The 17,678-nt window shown below is 32.5% G+C and overlaps 2 protein-coding genes across 3 annotated transcripts in view; one reads left to right on the top strand and one right to left on the bottom strand.

Moving 5' to 3' along the window:
- The first annotated feature begins 5,801 nt into the window (after window positions 1-5,801).
- Rab3GAP1 (RAB3 GTPase activating protein subunit 1) overlaps window positions 5,802-17,678 on the top strand; it is a 252,279-nt gene continuing 240,402 nt past the window's right edge. Inside the window, exons 1-3 of the mRNA XM_072520931.1 lie at window positions 5,802-7,014; window positions 7,385-7,559; window positions 8,433-8,626. Coding sequence (XP_072377032.1) covers window positions 5,921-7,014; window positions 7,385-7,559; window positions 8,433-8,626 — 1,463 coding nt within the window. The 5' untranslated portion in view covers window positions 5,802-5,920. The remainder of the gene's footprint in view (window positions 7,015-7,384; window positions 7,560-8,432; window positions 8,627-17,678) is intronic.
- Window positions 12,337-17,678, bottom strand: part of haf (leucine-rich repeat and fibronectin type-III domain-containing protein hattifattener) — a 70,645-nt gene continuing 65,303 nt past the window's right edge. Inside the window, exon 7 of one of the 2 annotated variants that reach the window (XM_072520932.1) lies at window positions 12,337-17,484. In XM_072520932.1, coding sequence (XP_072377033.1) covers window positions 17,204-17,484 — 281 coding nt within the window. In that variant the 3' untranslated portion in view covers window positions 12,337-17,203. The remainder of the gene's footprint in view (window positions 17,485-17,678) is intronic. The other variant, XM_072520933.1, reaches the window with a different exon arrangement.

The raw sequence follows: 17,678 nt of genomic DNA, 5'->3' as shown, positions 1-17,678 counted from the left end.
CTCACAATCTGATTGATCCACATTATCAACTACTTGGACAAAATTTCAAACACGTTTTTTCCCAAAAACTTTGGTAACAATGTAATCGCCCTTAATAATTTCTGTATCTAGAATTTCTTCTTCTAATTCGAAACTATCATCTGAAGAATTATCGTTGTACTCTACTTCATTACTCTCGGAGTCCGATGATTCCTCCTGCAGGATTTTCTTCTTAACTTCTTTCGTTTTCTTATTTGCGACTATATTTTTTCCCTTCAAAGTTTCCTCAAGTAGAGTTTTCTCCGGTGTGTCCGTTACAATCATACATTTGCCTCTTTTCCTACCTCTATTAGAAATTTTTCCAGCAGGCGCTTTTGGATAGGGCTGAATAAGTTCTGGAGATATAAAATTATTTGTGTCTTGTAATGAGTTGTTTTTAGGTGGTGTTTGCGGATCTGAAATTTCCTAATCTTGAACCCAACTTGTAGATGCAGAAGCCATATTGTCAGGTATAGGACGATATGTGACAGATGAAGATAGAAAATCCTCTTCAGAAAATATATTTCAATCCCTGTAGATCTAAATCCAGATTTTATATTAACTGGATTAGCGACTCTGTCCCAAGACTGAAAACACATCAAAGGTAGATCGTATATGCTCAGGGTTTGTCCAGGATGATATAGCATCCATGAATCTGCTGCCTGATTAAAAAAAGTTTTAAATGGACCGAAAACAGTTCGATCCAAAGGTTGAAGTTTATTTGAGATATGCGGGGGAAGCGTAAGAATTACGATGCCGTTGGCTCTGCAAAATTCCACAGCCTGCAAGGATATATGCGACTCATTGTTTTCAATTACAAACAAAACCCGATTTTCTGGGAAATATCTAACATTTTTCAAAAAGTGTTTCAAAACGTGAATAAAGTTTTCACGTGTCATCTAACCGCTGCGATACGCTAAACCTAAAGGTCCGTCATCATGAACTGACTCTATCATTCTGGCAGCATCAAACTGGTGGTAAAGCATTCCCATTTACACAAATAATACCAACATAAGCCGTGAATTTCCCTCTCTCCCTGGAATGATACATTTCTTATTTAATGTTCACCTTTTTTGCCTATACCTTTTGAACATGCTGGACAGTAGTCACCCCGTCTGAAAAGATTGCGTATTTAATATGATAAGAACAATTTTATGTATCTACCTACCTTATCTAAGTTATAAATTTGAGCCGGTATAAAGGAATAGCGAATAAGCACATCTTCCAATTTGTTCTGGAATATCCCCACATTTGTTCTGTTAAAACTAGTCAGACTTGCTAAGCTAGTTGCTTCTGGTTTTCTTATTGATAGTCGTAGATGTCGTCACATGAAATTTGTAAACCAACACTCTGTGCCAATTTTTTCAGTTCATTTCTAACAGCGTATTCATAGGCTAAACTTCTAGTTAGTTTGGGTGTAAGACCATAGAACATTGACGAACATTTAAGAAAATAATTTTTTAATTGAGATTAAATCTCATTTGTGAAAATTTGTGATTTATGAAAATCTGGTTTAAAGTTCATATTTGTTCCATTTCAATTAATTTTGTGCTCTTGACGTAATTTTCTAAGCCGCTTTTGGCATTTGGTCGCATTATAGTGCTTAGCGCTCTTCCGAAAACCCAAATTATTTTTTACCACATCCTCGACAGCTTGTTTCACAATTAAGGGGTCAAAATCTCTATTAGTTTTTTTTGTTGTAAATGTTTGGCATTTTTAACGGACTATCCTACAAAATAAAAAGCCATATTTATTATCTCATAGGGAGACAATCGACAGAGTTAGGAAATTATGGACATCTGTCCATTATCTACTCTGTATACACAAAAAACATTTTTTCCCCACAGAATGAAACGTGTTCAGAAATAGAAGATTATTGAGATATTACCTCAAACTATGTGTTTATCAAACTCTCGCCAAAATACAAGATTATAAATACTTTTCATATTGGAAGCATAGCTTACATAATATACCATCTAAAATTACATAGTACTTACCAAAAACACAAAATATTCAATATTTTTAACATTATGTGTTTACTAGAGTCCTCACTCGGTATACAGGAAACATTATTTGCAACGATTCTTTTAGCAGTTCAGTGAAGTCGCTAATCATATTTTTTCCAGGAGATTTAAACGTGTCCATTCTCTCCTTGTGTTCAAAGTCTCCCAGGCCTTCCCTACTTAGGTAAGAAACCATGGTGGTTTCTTACCTCTATGGCTTCACCGTACCTACTGATGACCAAATAGTCAGAAATACGTATTTACGGTTACCTTCCCTATTACCTATTAGTACCAATGTTTTTCTTTGAGAGATATGCCAATATATTTTACCTACCCTTTTTCTACTTTTCACTTGCATTATCCTTCACTAGGCGTTTAAAACGTTTTATATGTTAGGAATTCCTTTCCTCAGGTAGCTATAGCTTCATCCGTGATTGTTAGTTGTTGCCCTGGAAACCATCAGGATATTCTAACACTATTGCCACAAATAGTCAGATATATACGGTTGGTTGCCTTTCATCTTATTACCAATATTTTATTATTATTCCAGGGCCCTGATTCTAATTGAGATTTCGACTCAAAGCATGTCGAAATGAATATGGCGACGTCGAAATGCGACTTTGCGAACCTTGTGTATTTCAGCTGAACTAACCAAACGACGTCACTAAATTTCGATTTATTGAAATTAATTTCAACTTCAAGAAAGTGGTTGAAATTTAATTTCGAGTCGAAATTAATCTGACATGACTGACTGGACTGGGAGAAGTGAACTTAGGTTCAGTTTAGGTAGGCGGTGTTTTGATCCTTGCAAGGAAAACTGAGGCAAAAAGTATTAATATGGCTGTGTTTTACGGACATTTGCTAGTTTTGGAGGAATTAGAGAGGATAGATATCCGACGCTCATAACGGAGGATAAGAAGAATGTTACGGGATACTCAAAATTCTTTTTCACTAAGTGATGCTCAATTTAGGCAGCAATTCCGGCTTAATAAACAAGCTGCAAATTATTTAATAAGGGTATTAGAACCATATTTGGAAGAAGATGTTTATGCCTCTAGGATACCCAAAATGTTTAGGGTTAGTATTACTAAGCTGCAGTAAATTTACAAATATATTAGAATATAACCACTAAGTCAAATCTTAGTGGTTATAACTTAAGGATCTCCCACATCGCCTTTTTTTTTTCTTGCCATCTTTTCTTTCAATTCAAAATATAATTGAGAATGGCCACTATTTATGATTTAACAACTCAAACAAGAAAAAAAAGACGTTCACGTAACAACACAAACATTCAACAAGCGTAGCGTAAAGCAGAGTTGCCAACCTTCTTGCAAGCTTTTTCCCTCAACTTGCCTTAAAAATTTCCACTTTTATGAAAAAATTCCCTCCCGTTTACAAAATGGGTTTTATAACAGAAATATAAGAATGTGTATATTAAGCCACGTTATGTTCAGCAAAAAAAACACTTAATCTTATTTCGGCGCCTTTCACGGCATTTTGGTGTTTTAAAGAAGTATTACCAGTTGCTAAAAACGAGGAAATACTTGAAATACATTTAATAGCAGTCATTTTTTTAAATGTTTCTTACCTGCAGCATGTTTTGCAGTTTTCGCTTTTGTTACATAAAATGCATTACACACTTTCCACATACATTTTTTATTATTATGTGGCAAAACCTTAACCCAGATTTTAAAAGAAGGATCTTCTAACCACTTAACATTTAATGTTTTTTCTCTAGATTTGGTTATTTTTTTTTATTGGATAACTACTACCACTATCACTAAATACACTACTGTTATTATTGTCATTAATTTTTGTTATACTTACACTCTGCTCTAAACTCCAATAATTATTAAGAAGTAACACTATACAGAAAGCACAGTAAGTATATTTATACACAAAGAATTATACTGTGCACTGTGCAGATGCAGAAAGTACCAAATACTAAATACGACAAATCGGTGGGTTTCCCACTTCCACTACAATATTTATTCAAACAACCATAATTGAAATTTTATTTAAGTACCTAATAAATAAAGACGAACTTATTGGGACAAGTTCTACATCAGCATTAATTAAGTTTTATTATATTTTGATTTAGGGAATAGGTACCTAAAGATCTTAATATTTATATAAAATATAGTGATCTGGTTGTGAAATGATTACCCAACCATCATATATTTTAATTTTTGACACTAAGTGCTTGAGAGTTATGATTACCGAATGATGTTTTGTTATGATTAAGAATACCGAAATAGAAGAACCTTATGGAACATTTCAATTACTACCACGGGGTAAAGATATGTTTAATTCTTTTGAATTTTTTTTTAACATATTTTACAATTTGCACTGGAGTAAATATTCCCTTTTGAGTTAATTTTTTCCTTTTCCCTTTTGAGTCAAAAATTCCCGTAAAAAGGGAAATTTCCCTCCGGTTGGCAACACTGGCGTAAAGCGTAGTGCAGCCAATAAACAACAGGGCCAACCCAAATTTTCAGCAGTGTCAAAATGATAAAGTAAATATCCCCAGTTTTAACTACAATCGAAATGAATGAGAATCGCTAGCGATTGCGACTGTCATGGCGTAGTCGCTTTTAAATTTCGACATCGAAATGAAATAGAATCAGGGCCCTGATCTGCATTTTCTTGTATTTTCATTAATCAAAATGGCGTTCTACCTTTCCTGCGTGGTGCCATCTTTCGGTGTAAGCACAAACTAGTAAGGAATATTTTATAAAACCAGTTATTTTCTACTTGTTTTAATAAGATTTTTGTCTTACAAATGTTAAAATTAATTTTAATCTTTTTTATAATCACTCAAAATTTAATGTAAATCCAAAATCATTGTTTTACCAATTCTGGTATACGCGCCCCCTATTAGTCAAAGTATAAACTATAGCTATTTAGCCTTTCACACTCAGATGTCTCAATTAGGTAGAGAAAGATTTTTTAATTTTATTTTATGTGCTATAAACTTAAATGCATAATACTACTTAAAATAGTGTACTTATAGATTTTAATTAAAAGAAGATTTTGCTACATCTGATTAAAGTAATTTTGGAAATATACAACAACAAATTATTCTTCTCTAGAAAAAAAACCTAGAGATGTATGTACAATCCACTGTTTTGAGATATTCTACACTTAATATTCTTTCATCTATTTAATTTGATAATTTGACTATCTAAATAATTTCAATATTGTTCTGAAGCTATTTTCTTGTGGTTTCCTAATACAATTTTATTTGTTTGTTTGACATTTCGATTTCCACTTCGGAAATCGTTCACAAAATACAAAACAAATTAAACAAATTATGTTTTTGTTACTTGGTATTGACAAATAAGATATATAAATATATACACTTTAAGGTAGATGACTTTAAAATGATATTGCCAATATGTTTGAGTTGCGTTCCTGGAATGACTATCTGTTTTTGCTTTATTTTCAGTATTTATAGTTGCCACAATAGTTACAAACATGTTTATATATTGTATGCAGGGACACATAAGACTTTTTATTCACTTATAGAGAAATGGTAAACCTATATTGTTATTCTCAAATGTTATCATTAATTCTGTTTATTTCATATTATGCAGCAAAAATCGTTCCACAAAATAATACAATTTTTATGAGGCGCTTGTATAAAATTTAAAAATTTTAGAGTACGTTCAAAGAATATAAACGCATATTAATCGTCAATATTCTTGGGAACATTCTTTCTGAAAATAAATTAAAAATAACAGGTCCCACACCGCTCACCTCTATAGAGAACAAGTGACAATTAAATTGTCACTGCCAAAAAATATAAATAAAATCAGCTGTTGTGTTTTCATTTTCAAAAGTCCTTGTTTAATGTTTACATCCCTTGACAACTATTTTCCATACAATAATTTTTAATCATGAATGAAGAAATTGACGAAAGTGAATTTTATCATCAAGATTTTACAACAGCTTCAGAATGGGAGGTTTTTATGGCGAGGATGGAGGAAATTATAAACCAATGGAAAGTAGATGAAACTAAAACAGAATGTGTTCCAGATGTAGTAAACACATGGATTATAAAAACTGAAAAAATACAGTTTGCTGATACTGATTTTAGCCTGTTTTTATATTGTAAACAAATTGAGTGTCCTGATACATCTGAAAGTGATGAGGAAAATGAAAAACATAAAAGTCCTATAGACAACTTATATGATTTTGAATTGTACAATGAGTCTAACATTGAAGATCATTCTTGTATCTCTTCCTGGTATGGTTTGAATGAATATATCGTACTGTCACCAAATAATAACACTGGAATTACATCAGAAAGTAAAATTAAAGTACTTCTTAGTTCTGCTTACATTGTATCCAGCAATTTAATATCATCAGGAAACATAAGTTATCCAAGGCCTATCTTTGTGCAGATTAGAGATAAATGGCAGAAATGCTACCTAGGAGTATTTGAAAATGAAGTGATGAGAACAAATTTTGAAATGGTACATTTAAGAAAAGGTCCACCTCATTGCAGCTACCTTACAGGTCTTCTAGATTTATTTAAAACTAAGATTATGTCATCTTGTGGTATTGAAAATATACTTGTTTCTGTGCAGCAGTCATATACTTTATCAGATTTTTGCCTTCATGTTTGGAAGCAAGACTTACTTTCTGAAGCTCATGATTTAAAAGTCCTTCTATTACCATTTGGAGTAACTGTTGAACCCATTAATTCTCTTGTACTGCATACTACATGGAACCATGTACCAAACCATTTGATAGTTGATAGTGAAAATTACACAGATTTTGATCCAAAAGCTGCAATGAAATGGTCATTACTGATCAAAACTACATCTGAACCTGTTTGTTTGATGGCTGATGCACTTACAGAGTTTTTCCAAAATCTTACTAATCAATCTACAGTTTTTGATATTTTGGGAGATTTTGCTACATTGCCTAGTATTGATAGCAATCCACTGGATTTGTTAACTGAACCTGCTGTACCCACTATATCAAGGTAAACTGTTTTGTTGTATTAATATAATTAAACCTGTTACAAGCTATTATGTGACAGTAAACAAATTTTGTATTACTGACATTTTGTAGCATGATTTAATTGATTTGTATGTCAGATATAAAGTTTGTACCAAACAATGTTTTAAGCTGCTCATTAGTGAAAATACAGCTTTAGATCTACTAGAATTTTACATAATTGAACTAGATAAGCAGGTTTTATATTTTTATTTGAACTTCTGAAACCTAAAATAGTATTATTGTAGTAAATTCCTTTTCAGTATTTTAAATTAAATAAACTAAAAATATTTTGTTGCTCACATATTTAGAACATAAATTTTTACTTCTGACTCTCAAAATTTTCCTGTTTTTAGACTTTTAAATAGAGCATCTAGACAATCCACTTCCCGGAATAAAATGACCAATAATCCACCTCTCAGTGAATCCGTTTTGGTACTATTATTGTATTTCTTATTTCCTGATGCTGATGAATCAACAACTGTTCCATATGGGCTAGAAGAAAAGGATCTGGAAGATTCTACATCACCAGTGAGTATAAATATTGAATGAATGTTCAAATAACATGCACTAGAGAAAACCATCTACACTATATATTGTTCCTTCATATTATGATCTTAATTGTAGCAGTTCATATTTAGAGCATATCCACTGGATGTAAAGCAGATCTCTTAGTCAGATACTCTTGATCTTTGATACAGTTAAAGTTAGGTTAGGTAAAGGACTTAACCATGTCCACTTTCTTTGGGGTTTCTTAATGAGAAAAAAATTCATTACAAATAGTCTTTTTTCTTCCCTAATGTTCAACAATTTTATGGAAGGTTTTTCCTCTATTGTTTGGAAGGATCAAAGCTGAGAACTAATTGTCTCTTGGTTCATGAAGTTACCTTCAAGCAAGTTGTTAATTGGTCAAAGCTGAATAATTTGTATTACTTAGTTATCTAAAACCTACAAAAACGATAATCCACTTATTAAATGCCACAAATATATGGCTGTTCTCTTAATGTTATTTCACAATTATTATATTCTTTCGATAGATACAAATCACCATTCCCCTGTTCTCATGGAGTCATGGACGACTGAAAATCGAGTTAGGTACTTTTGATTCTGAAACTACTTTCTGTGGCATTCATTGCAACCAATAATTGTTGCCTAATCCCTCATAATAGATGTTAATTACCTCCAATCTGAGAATTATTTTAAAAACCGTAAAGATTTTTCATATTTTGCAAACATATAGAGAAAACATACAGGACATATTAAAAATATATTGACATTTATTACAAGTTTATAAATTAATCCCTTTCGAAGGCATCAGCAACATTAAGAGGTAAAATACTGCAGACTACTTTTTCTTATTCAGCGATCATTGAATCATAGAGTATTTGATTTCGTTATTTTCAGGCATCTCCTAAAAGATTTGAAGCAGATTTCAAAGGTTTTAAGACATGTCCAATCGATTCTCTTCCGTGGCGGTTGTCTGTTGTGCTGACACATTGTTTGCAGAGTCTAGGAGGAATAAGAGCCTTCGCCCACATCTGGTACGAGTTTGTTCAAGAAATGAGGTATCGTTGGGATAAGTCTATGCCTATTCCTGGGTAAGTGTTTCATTTTACATATAATTTCTCTTAATGTGCCTAATTCTTGATAAAATAGAAATAAAGCTTTCTTTTTTGACTTGTAACTTTAATAAAACAGAAAGGGTGTATTTGTTATAATTTTGATTACTGACTTATATCTGTTTCTTTATTTTCAACGAATTTTAGATCTAAGCTTTTATTTTATTTTCTTGAAATATTCCCAGTTGGTATATTTAGTCTGGGACTTCGAACTGATTAAAATATGATTCAGTCAGTCTTCTTTTATCTCTAAACAATTGTTATCAGGTTGACGAATACGTTTTACACTCCGTGTTGTATTTAAATTAACTCACAGGCGCACATTGTCTTTCTTCTGACTCAAAAGTTTCGTACAAATTGATAAAATTTTTGTATTTATGTTGTCTCAGATCCCTTGCATGCTCGTCTCCTATTAAGTCCAGACAGTATCTGTTTTAAGTTGGATGTGAAGCATATAAATGCAGTTTTTGCATAAATCGTTCCAAAATATATAACTACAAATGATAATTTTACTATGGGTGGGTTGTAAAATGTGGGCTTAACTTTTTATTAACCAAAATATGTAATAGATTCTAAAAATTCGATATTTTCCCCCAATTTTTCGCATATATCTCAAGAACTATTGGTTTTAAAACAACTTTGTATGCACATAAAAGTTTTATAATTGAATTCTACAAAAGATGATAGTTTTAAACCTTACAAATTATTATATTTGATAAAAAACATTAAAAAACACAAAAAAAAATCAGCTAAGTACCTTAATATTACGAGAAGGAAAACTTTTTAATATGTTTAATCATCACACAAAATTTCATTAAAATCGATTCAATAGTTTTTCCAAAATAATTTTTCAACCTAAATAAAAAATATTAATAATTTTCAAAATTATGCAGGTCTCAAACTAAAACTTCTAGACACTCGAAAAATTTTTTACATATAAAAGAGCATTCAAGCTGTCAAACCCATTTTGAAAGATTAAAATCCGTCGATTAGAAGAGCCTATGGAATTTTGTAATAAATTGTTTAAATTTTAGGCTTATAAACAATGTGCGGCTTATAAATTTAATAAATTGTTGATCGATTTAAATTTTAAAAGTGCTTCGAAAGATGCTTCAAAGGAAAAACAAGACGATTTTCTTATTAGTTCCAGAGTTATGAGTTCCGGAAAAATTACGGAATACAATCAGAGAATTTTATTTAAAAATGAGATTTCAAATTACAAAAGTTCTTTTATTGATAGCTATAAAATAGTAAGAGCAATGAAATCGGTTTTCAACTTAATTAAAAAATAAGTATGTACTTTCAAGAATATAAAAAAAAATGTATTATTTTTATTATAATTAAATTAAATTCCATTATATATTTAATATTCCCGTCTAGGCTTTTTACAGTTTGGCTGAGTACCGTATTCTATCCGTACTCGGTTTTCAACTTAATTAAAAAATAAGTATGTACTTTCAAGAATATAAAAAAAAATGTATTATTTTTATTATAATTAAATTAAATTCCATTATATATTTAATATTCCCGTCTAGGCTTTTTACAGTTTGGCTGAGTACCGTATTCTTCACCATCACCATTCATCGTCGACCTTTTCGTCTTCTAATTGAAATGCATTTTCTTCAAGAGATTTTAGTAAGACATCCTCAATTTTTTTCTGCGGCTATCTCCTCATCATAATCAATGTCCACCTCAATTTCCGTAGATGTCTGTTTTTGAATAACTTGCCTTGGCAATGAGTACAATAATCGGAACATTCCAAAACATGTTTAACGTAACTACATGTTTTTGAGCAGTTTATTTTACACTTACAGCTAATCATTTTTAATAAATTTTCTCGGAGTATTGTCATATATTGTTAATACTAATCATTCTGCTGTATGTATATGTTATTTCGTTTTCCTTTGAGTTTTTGTCGATTGTCGTCTTCGCAGTTTTCACTGCTCTGGGAAAAATTTAATGATTCACAACTAGTTAAATTTTGTAATTTTATTTGTGTAGAAAAATATATTTACAAAAATTTAAACAATAAATAAGAGACACTTCTAGTATCTTAACAGCATCGGGATTTTCTAATCTATATTAGTAGTAAATGCACACACAACTTTATTTACATTTTCTATGATAGTAATAGTCTCTTTGAGCAATTACAAAAAGTGTTCGTATATTCGTATTTCAAGCGATTTAGATTTATAACTGTAGAGATGAGTAGAGGGACATTTTACAATTGGTTCTACTTCCATTTAAAATAATAAGTCTTTTTATATATGTGAAGTTTAAATATTTTTACAACTATAATTCGAATATAGACGTATGCTTCCATACTTCCCTGTTCCGTGCCAGAATTTACCATGTTGGTCCTGTAAGACCTCTGGAGATTTATGGAGAGAATCAGGGACATTAAAATATTGCAAACACCGGATAATAGTTGTAAAAACATTTAAAAGTCAAGGCAATCATAAAAACACTTGCACTGTACAAACTTAAGCACTTAATATCTTAAAACTTAGCACATTATATTCCCCTTCACTCGCCTCTTCAGTTATCTTAAATGTCTATTTTCATATTTTAACTGGGTGTTTTTTACCAACGGCATAACACTGTTTTTTCACAAATTTTCTGAGAGATGGGGTCACTGTTAGGTTCTTTACAACTTTTTTCAATGAAGGATTACAATCTCTAGTAAATTTTGGAAAAAAATAAATACTGAATACTGGACGAATCTGCTTGTCGGAAATGTGTAAATTTTTATATTTTCCGTGGAAAAGAGATGCACCTAACCAAACCTAACGGTAGCGCCATCTTTTAGAAAACCTTAAAACTATGCTTCAGTAAATAGCACCTTATTTATTTTTAAGTAAAATAATATTGTAGCACATATTTATAATAGAGTTTTAAAAATGTCTATTTTTTGAGAATTATTAACGGAATAAAATATTTACAAACATTTAATTTAACATTTAAATATAAAGACAAGGGTTTGTAGTAAACCTCAGTATATCGTATAGTTGAATCGTTTGAAAAACCGTTTGATAGTATAAAAACAATGCAATGAAATAAAATATGGAATAAACAAAATATGACATTTACTTCAGGCTGATTTCCGATTTTTTATTGACTTTGTAATTACCGTCATGATCTGAAAACACAGACAGTCAACGAATGCCATGATTTGCTTTTATGATTTCTATAACATTTACATCGTGTGACATTCGTATGATAGTTTTGAGATTGAAGAGTTTTCAGCAAGAGGTGTCAGAAAAGTTACCATAGGGATAACTGGCTTGTGGGGGCCAAGCGTTCATAGCGACGTCGCTTTTTGATCCTTCGATGTCGGCTCTTCCTATCATTGCAAAGCAGAATTCGCCAAGCGTTGGATTGTTCACCCATAGACAGGGAACGTGAGCTGGGTTTAGACCGTCGTGAGACAGGTTAGTTTTACCCTACTGATGACTCGTCGTTGCGGTAGTAGTCCTGCTCAGTACGAGAGGAACCGCAGGTTCGGACATTTGGTTGACGCACTTACTCGAGTGGGTAATGGTGCGAAGCTACCATCCGTGGGATTATGCCTGAACGCCTCTAAGGCCGTATCCTTTCTAGTCAAAGGTGGCAACGATATCTCTTGGAGTTCCGAGAGTCGAAAGGCTCAAAACAATGTGACTTTACTAGGCAATCGTAGTTCGCTACGATTGTCGCACGAGCCCTTATTTCCGTTGAGATTATCGGTTTACGGTGGGATCGATCCTTGCCAGTAGACCAGATCTTTAGACGGACGAACATGGGTATTATAATCTTTTCGATGTTGGAACTCGGAATTGTCTGTAGACGACTTACGTACCTGGCAGGATGTTGTACCTGGTAGAGCAGTTTCCACGCTGCGATCTATTGAGACTCAGCCCTCAGCTTGGGGATTCGTCTTGTCGGTTAGACGAGACCCCTGGTATTAAAAATGGGCAAACTCTTGATAATCTCTCCAATCATTTAAAAGCTTACATTCAATTCATTGATACAGTCGTTACGGCAACATACACCATAAAAATTCCTATCGCTCATTTGTCAATAGATATGGGCAAACTACTATAGCTTATAATAATTGTTCATTTAATATTGTTAACAAATAAATAAAGATTATGTTTCGTTGATATGGTACATTAATTGTCTCGTGAAATAGTATTGTCGAATATCATTCGAGAGAAAATTATTTACCGGCAAAATTTTCTTCTGGTTTTATTCAAGTTTGTTGCCTGCAAAATTTTCTCTCTTATGATATTATAAATGATAAACTGCAAGTGAATAATTTTTTACTCTTAAGTTACAATTAATATTGGCTTCTCTATAGTAACTTGCGTCCACATCCAGTCAAAGTTAAAACTTGACCAACATAGTACACCATTAATTACTAAATTTACTAAACAGTTGGGACTGAGCTCAATGAATACAGTATACTTCATCATTAAGTTATAACTTAAACTTCGCTCAAGTTGTGGTGTTCCGTTTGTGATTCCTCCAATAATAAATTTCCTTAAAAGTGTTCCAAAACAGCATATAAAAACACAACAAGCATACATTCATAAAATCCTGAGAAACTAACCAACTTGTACAAACCTTACTTGATGTGGACTTGTCCATCATTCGACAAATTAAGTCATATACTAAAGACTCACGTGCCATGTATATAAACCGACATATTTATAGTCAGTATTTTTTTTGCAAATTATAGTTAGCAAACTACTCAGAATAAACAATATTAGAAAATATTGAGGTTTTTTGTAGCTTTTGCCCTATGTTCTATGACGAGCGAATGAATGATAAAGATTCTGTACATTCTGTGCTTCTATCCTTGACAGATATGTTTTTAACCGTTTATTCTTGGAAAATACATAAGTTATGCTCTATCTACTTAGCTCTGTCATATAAATCAATATATGTGGGTGTCGAAGACTAGGTTGACAAAGTGATATATGAAGAGATATTGAAACGTCTAAAAAAGCAACCTGAAGTAGTGAAAATCGTAAAAATACGAATATTGAAGTATTTTGACCATATCATGCGACATCCAGAGCGATATTGAATACTCCATCTTTATTATTCAGGGCAAAATCTGTAGAAATAGAGGTCCTGGTCGAAGAAGGACATTATGGCTTCATAACCTATGTCTGTGTTTTAATCTGTCTTCGTCGTCACATATTCAAAACTGCGCTGAAAAAAAAAATATGATAGCCGACGTTCAGTAATGGACATGGTACGAAGCATTGTTGGCCACAGGGTACATTTTAGGCACTACAACACAAGGTGACGGTATCATACATATTATTTTCTCTATAAGTAATAACTGTTTGATTTTTCACTTTTTCACTCTTAATCGTAATCTCTTTTAATCGCAGTCTCATTTTTCTTATAAAAATATTCTGATCTATTGATGTATCTGCACTTGGCTACTTATTTACTTGTAGTACTGAATTTATGTATGTTTTGTTTATACATATGAGTGTATTTGGTTGGTGGTGTATCTGTTGGTGCTGTCCAAGTCTATACGTGAAGCTTTAGAAGTTTGAAAATTTGTTTTTAATATATAGAAAATATTAGTCCAATTATTTCTTCTTAGGATCAGCAGCTTTTCTCGCTTTTCATGAACTTGCCTTTGGTTTTTTCGTAGGATTGCCTTTATTTGATTTCTTCGCTTTGGTAGGTGTTTTACTTTGGGTCCTCTGCAGATGAAGATAACACAGTTTTAGCTGCTAATTTCATCTCTGCCTTTAATGCGAAATTTTTAGCCTTAGCCACTTTCTTTACAGATATTAATTAATTAATATCTATATATATAATATTAATTAATTATTGTAAATATAGACGATTTACTAAACAAATCATACAAAGATTGAGAATCGAAGGAATCATCGAAGCGATAACTGCACTGAAGTGGAAGCGCCACTGGAATGATTAAAGAATGACGTTTCAAGCTCCATGCAACACAACAACTACCCAGAATATAGAATATTAGAAAATATTGCGGTATTTTGTAGATTTCTGCTCTATAATCTATGACAAGCGACTGAATGATGAAGATTGTATAGATTCTGTGCTTTTACTCTTGACTTTTAAAGGCATGTTCATGCAAAATACTCTATAATTTATAATGTACCTGCCATAGCTCTGTCATATTAATCTATAGAGGTTGTCTCAGCAACGTTGGCCACCTTACTTAAGCTCTTAAATATGGAATTTTTCGTTTAATGCTTTAAGATGGCTTTATTGTTATAACTAACTTTATCAATTATTTATTTTGCGGTTTTGGACCGTGTCTTGTTTGAACAACCAGTATGTGGAAATAAATCACATGAATCCACACACGGGATATTCAAGCAAAACTGACTATGACCTTGAAAGTTTCCGAATTCATTTAAATCGTAACTTTAAAAGATCATATAGCTACACATCATTTACTCCATTCAAGCATTCTTTCTATATACTATAATTGTTTTACCTAATCTAAATTTTATTAAAAATCTAATTTAAATCAATATTTTGTGAATCATTTGCACCTACAATACACTATTTACACTGTTTTTTCTTAGATTGTATGCTAAGCATCATAGTTTGATTTATGGAAATTCAATACCACTTTAAATCAATACAATATAGCTTTTGTTGGCCTCACTATACAAATAAATGTTTCATTTTCTCTCTAAATTGCGAAAAATCGTATTGTTAAACTTAAACGATGCAAATGGACTATTGGCATCATTTAATACAATAGTTTTTTATAAAATGATTTGTCATACGAAATGTCATACAAGAAGAGGAAGTGGTCCTGCCAGAAGAGGAACAGCATGGTTTAAAAACTTAAACTAATGCCGGGATACCGAATATGGTAGCTAAATGATATCCAACGATCGATGACAGCCATGGAACTATAAGAAGAAGAAGTGGGTTTACTTCCTTCTTCTTCTTTAGGTGCCGTCTTCTTAGCGAAGGTTGGCGATGACCTCTGCAAAGTCTTCCCTATTTTGGGCTTTCCTTATTAAACTTTGAAAGTCTAATCCTGTCCAATCTTTGATGTTGCGCAGCCAGGTTATTTGTCGTCTACCCGGGCCGCGTCTGCCTTCTATTTTCCCTTTTATAATTAGCTGAAGGAAGTTATACCTGTCGTGTCTAAATATGTGTCCAAGATAAGACTTTCTGTGAGTTCACGTTCTCTATTCACACGCCTTAAAACTTCTTCATTTCTAACGTGGTCGGTCCATGGAATTTTCAGCATACGACGAAATACCCACATCTCAAAGCTCTCTAAACGTCGTAACGAGCTGACTGCTAACGTCCAAGCTTCCACGCCGTGTAATAGTACACTATATACATAACACTTTATCATGCGGTATCGTAGGGACAAATCAAGATTACGGGTAGTGAGTAACTGTCGCATCTTTAAGAAGGTGTTTCTTGCCTGTTCTATTCTACATTTAACCTCTTGTTCTTGGTCTAAGGTTTCATGTATCCAACAGCCTAGATACTTAAATTTTTTCACTTGTTCAACTAGATTGTTGTTGACTAGTATGTTTATAACTGGTGTGTGTTTTTTTGAAATTACCATTGTTTTGGTTTTTTTTACATTCACCTTAAGGCCGTATAGTTCTCCTTCTCGCACTACTTTGGTTAACAGAATTTGTAGTTCTTCTTCACTGCCAGCAATCAGTACCGTATCATCGGCATACCTGATATTTTTCACGATTTTTCCACTGATTTTTATTCCTTCTTGTGCTTCATCTAGAGCATGTGCAAAGATGTCCTCTGAGTACAAGTTGAATAATAATGGTGATAGTATACAACCTTGTCTAACTCCTCTTTGGATGTTTATGGTTTCAGTATCACCCATTTCAGTTCTGACAGAGGCGTTTTGGTTCTAGTAGAGTTCACGTATTGTATTAATGTCGTTTGGATCCAGGTTCTTTTTTTGCAAGCATTCTATTAGCTGATCGTGTTTGACTTCCATTATTATAATATATCCTATACACTAGGCCAAAAATCGAACCACTTTAAAAATATTTGGAGAGGTCAATGATACCAAAAAAGTTTTTGACATATCCAATAACCATAACTACTTCTTCAACATGGTACAACAATACTTCAACAATAAATTAAATTCTAAAGCATGCAAAAGATGATCCTGTCTTCTGCATTACCGAGACTTTAACAGATCTTTAATTTTAAAACACGTTAAAATTTCTGAAAAAGTTAATGCGTTTATCTCAATTTTAAGAAAAACCCTTTTTCAGAATACCACTTTTTTCTTTTATTACTTATGAATAGACAATAGTATGCCATAAACGACTATTAGAATCAATCAATAGATTTGAGGAAATGATACGTTAGATGGTTATAACACAGAAAAGCATGGAAACATAAATTAGAATGTGAAAACTGTAAACAGTTCAAAACAAATCATTGTATAGCTACTCGAGAAGAACGGCTCCAAAATTTTCAGAACCTAGATAAACATTTATGTTTTTGTATTTTACTAATTTCCAAAAATCAAACTACTTCTTCAGTCGATTCTTCCTCTCACAAAGGCACCAATCCGTTTCTCGTGGTGGGATTCCTGGCCATGTAAATGTCCATGTCGTGGTCGGTCCAATTATCAGAATTATCACAATAGTTGTTGAGTGTGTGCGTTGAGCCCGCGTTACTGTAGCGACTACTAGGTCTCTGGTGTTCACGGGACCTCGATCGTGGCCGAGACCGTCTACTGGAGGATACTATTGAGTGTGCAGGTGCGACGTGGTGGGGTCGTGCCGACATCCGGTCCGATTGCATTGCTAGCGATTGGCGGGACTGTCGTAAATCTGCAAAATAAGTTGTAATTATATGTATATATATATATATATATATATATATATATATATATATTGGGTTATTTAAATAATTTATACTAGTCCAGTATACATTATTCCCTATTTGAATGCATTCAAATGGGACTTGATATCAACACAGATAAGACCAAATTTATGATAGTATCAAGGAGTCCAATAAATAATGA

The sequence above is a fragment of the Diabrotica undecimpunctata genome, chromosome 1 (assembly GCF_040954645.1).
Source record: "Diabrotica undecimpunctata isolate CICGRU chromosome 1, icDiaUnde3, whole genome shotgun sequence".
NCBI classification, from domain to species: domain Eukaryota; kingdom Metazoa; phylum Arthropoda; class Insecta; order Coleoptera; family Chrysomelidae; genus Diabrotica; species Diabrotica undecimpunctata.
The sequence above is the reverse complement of the archived record's forward strand: the minus strand, read 5'-3'. Positions and strand labels throughout refer to the sequence as shown.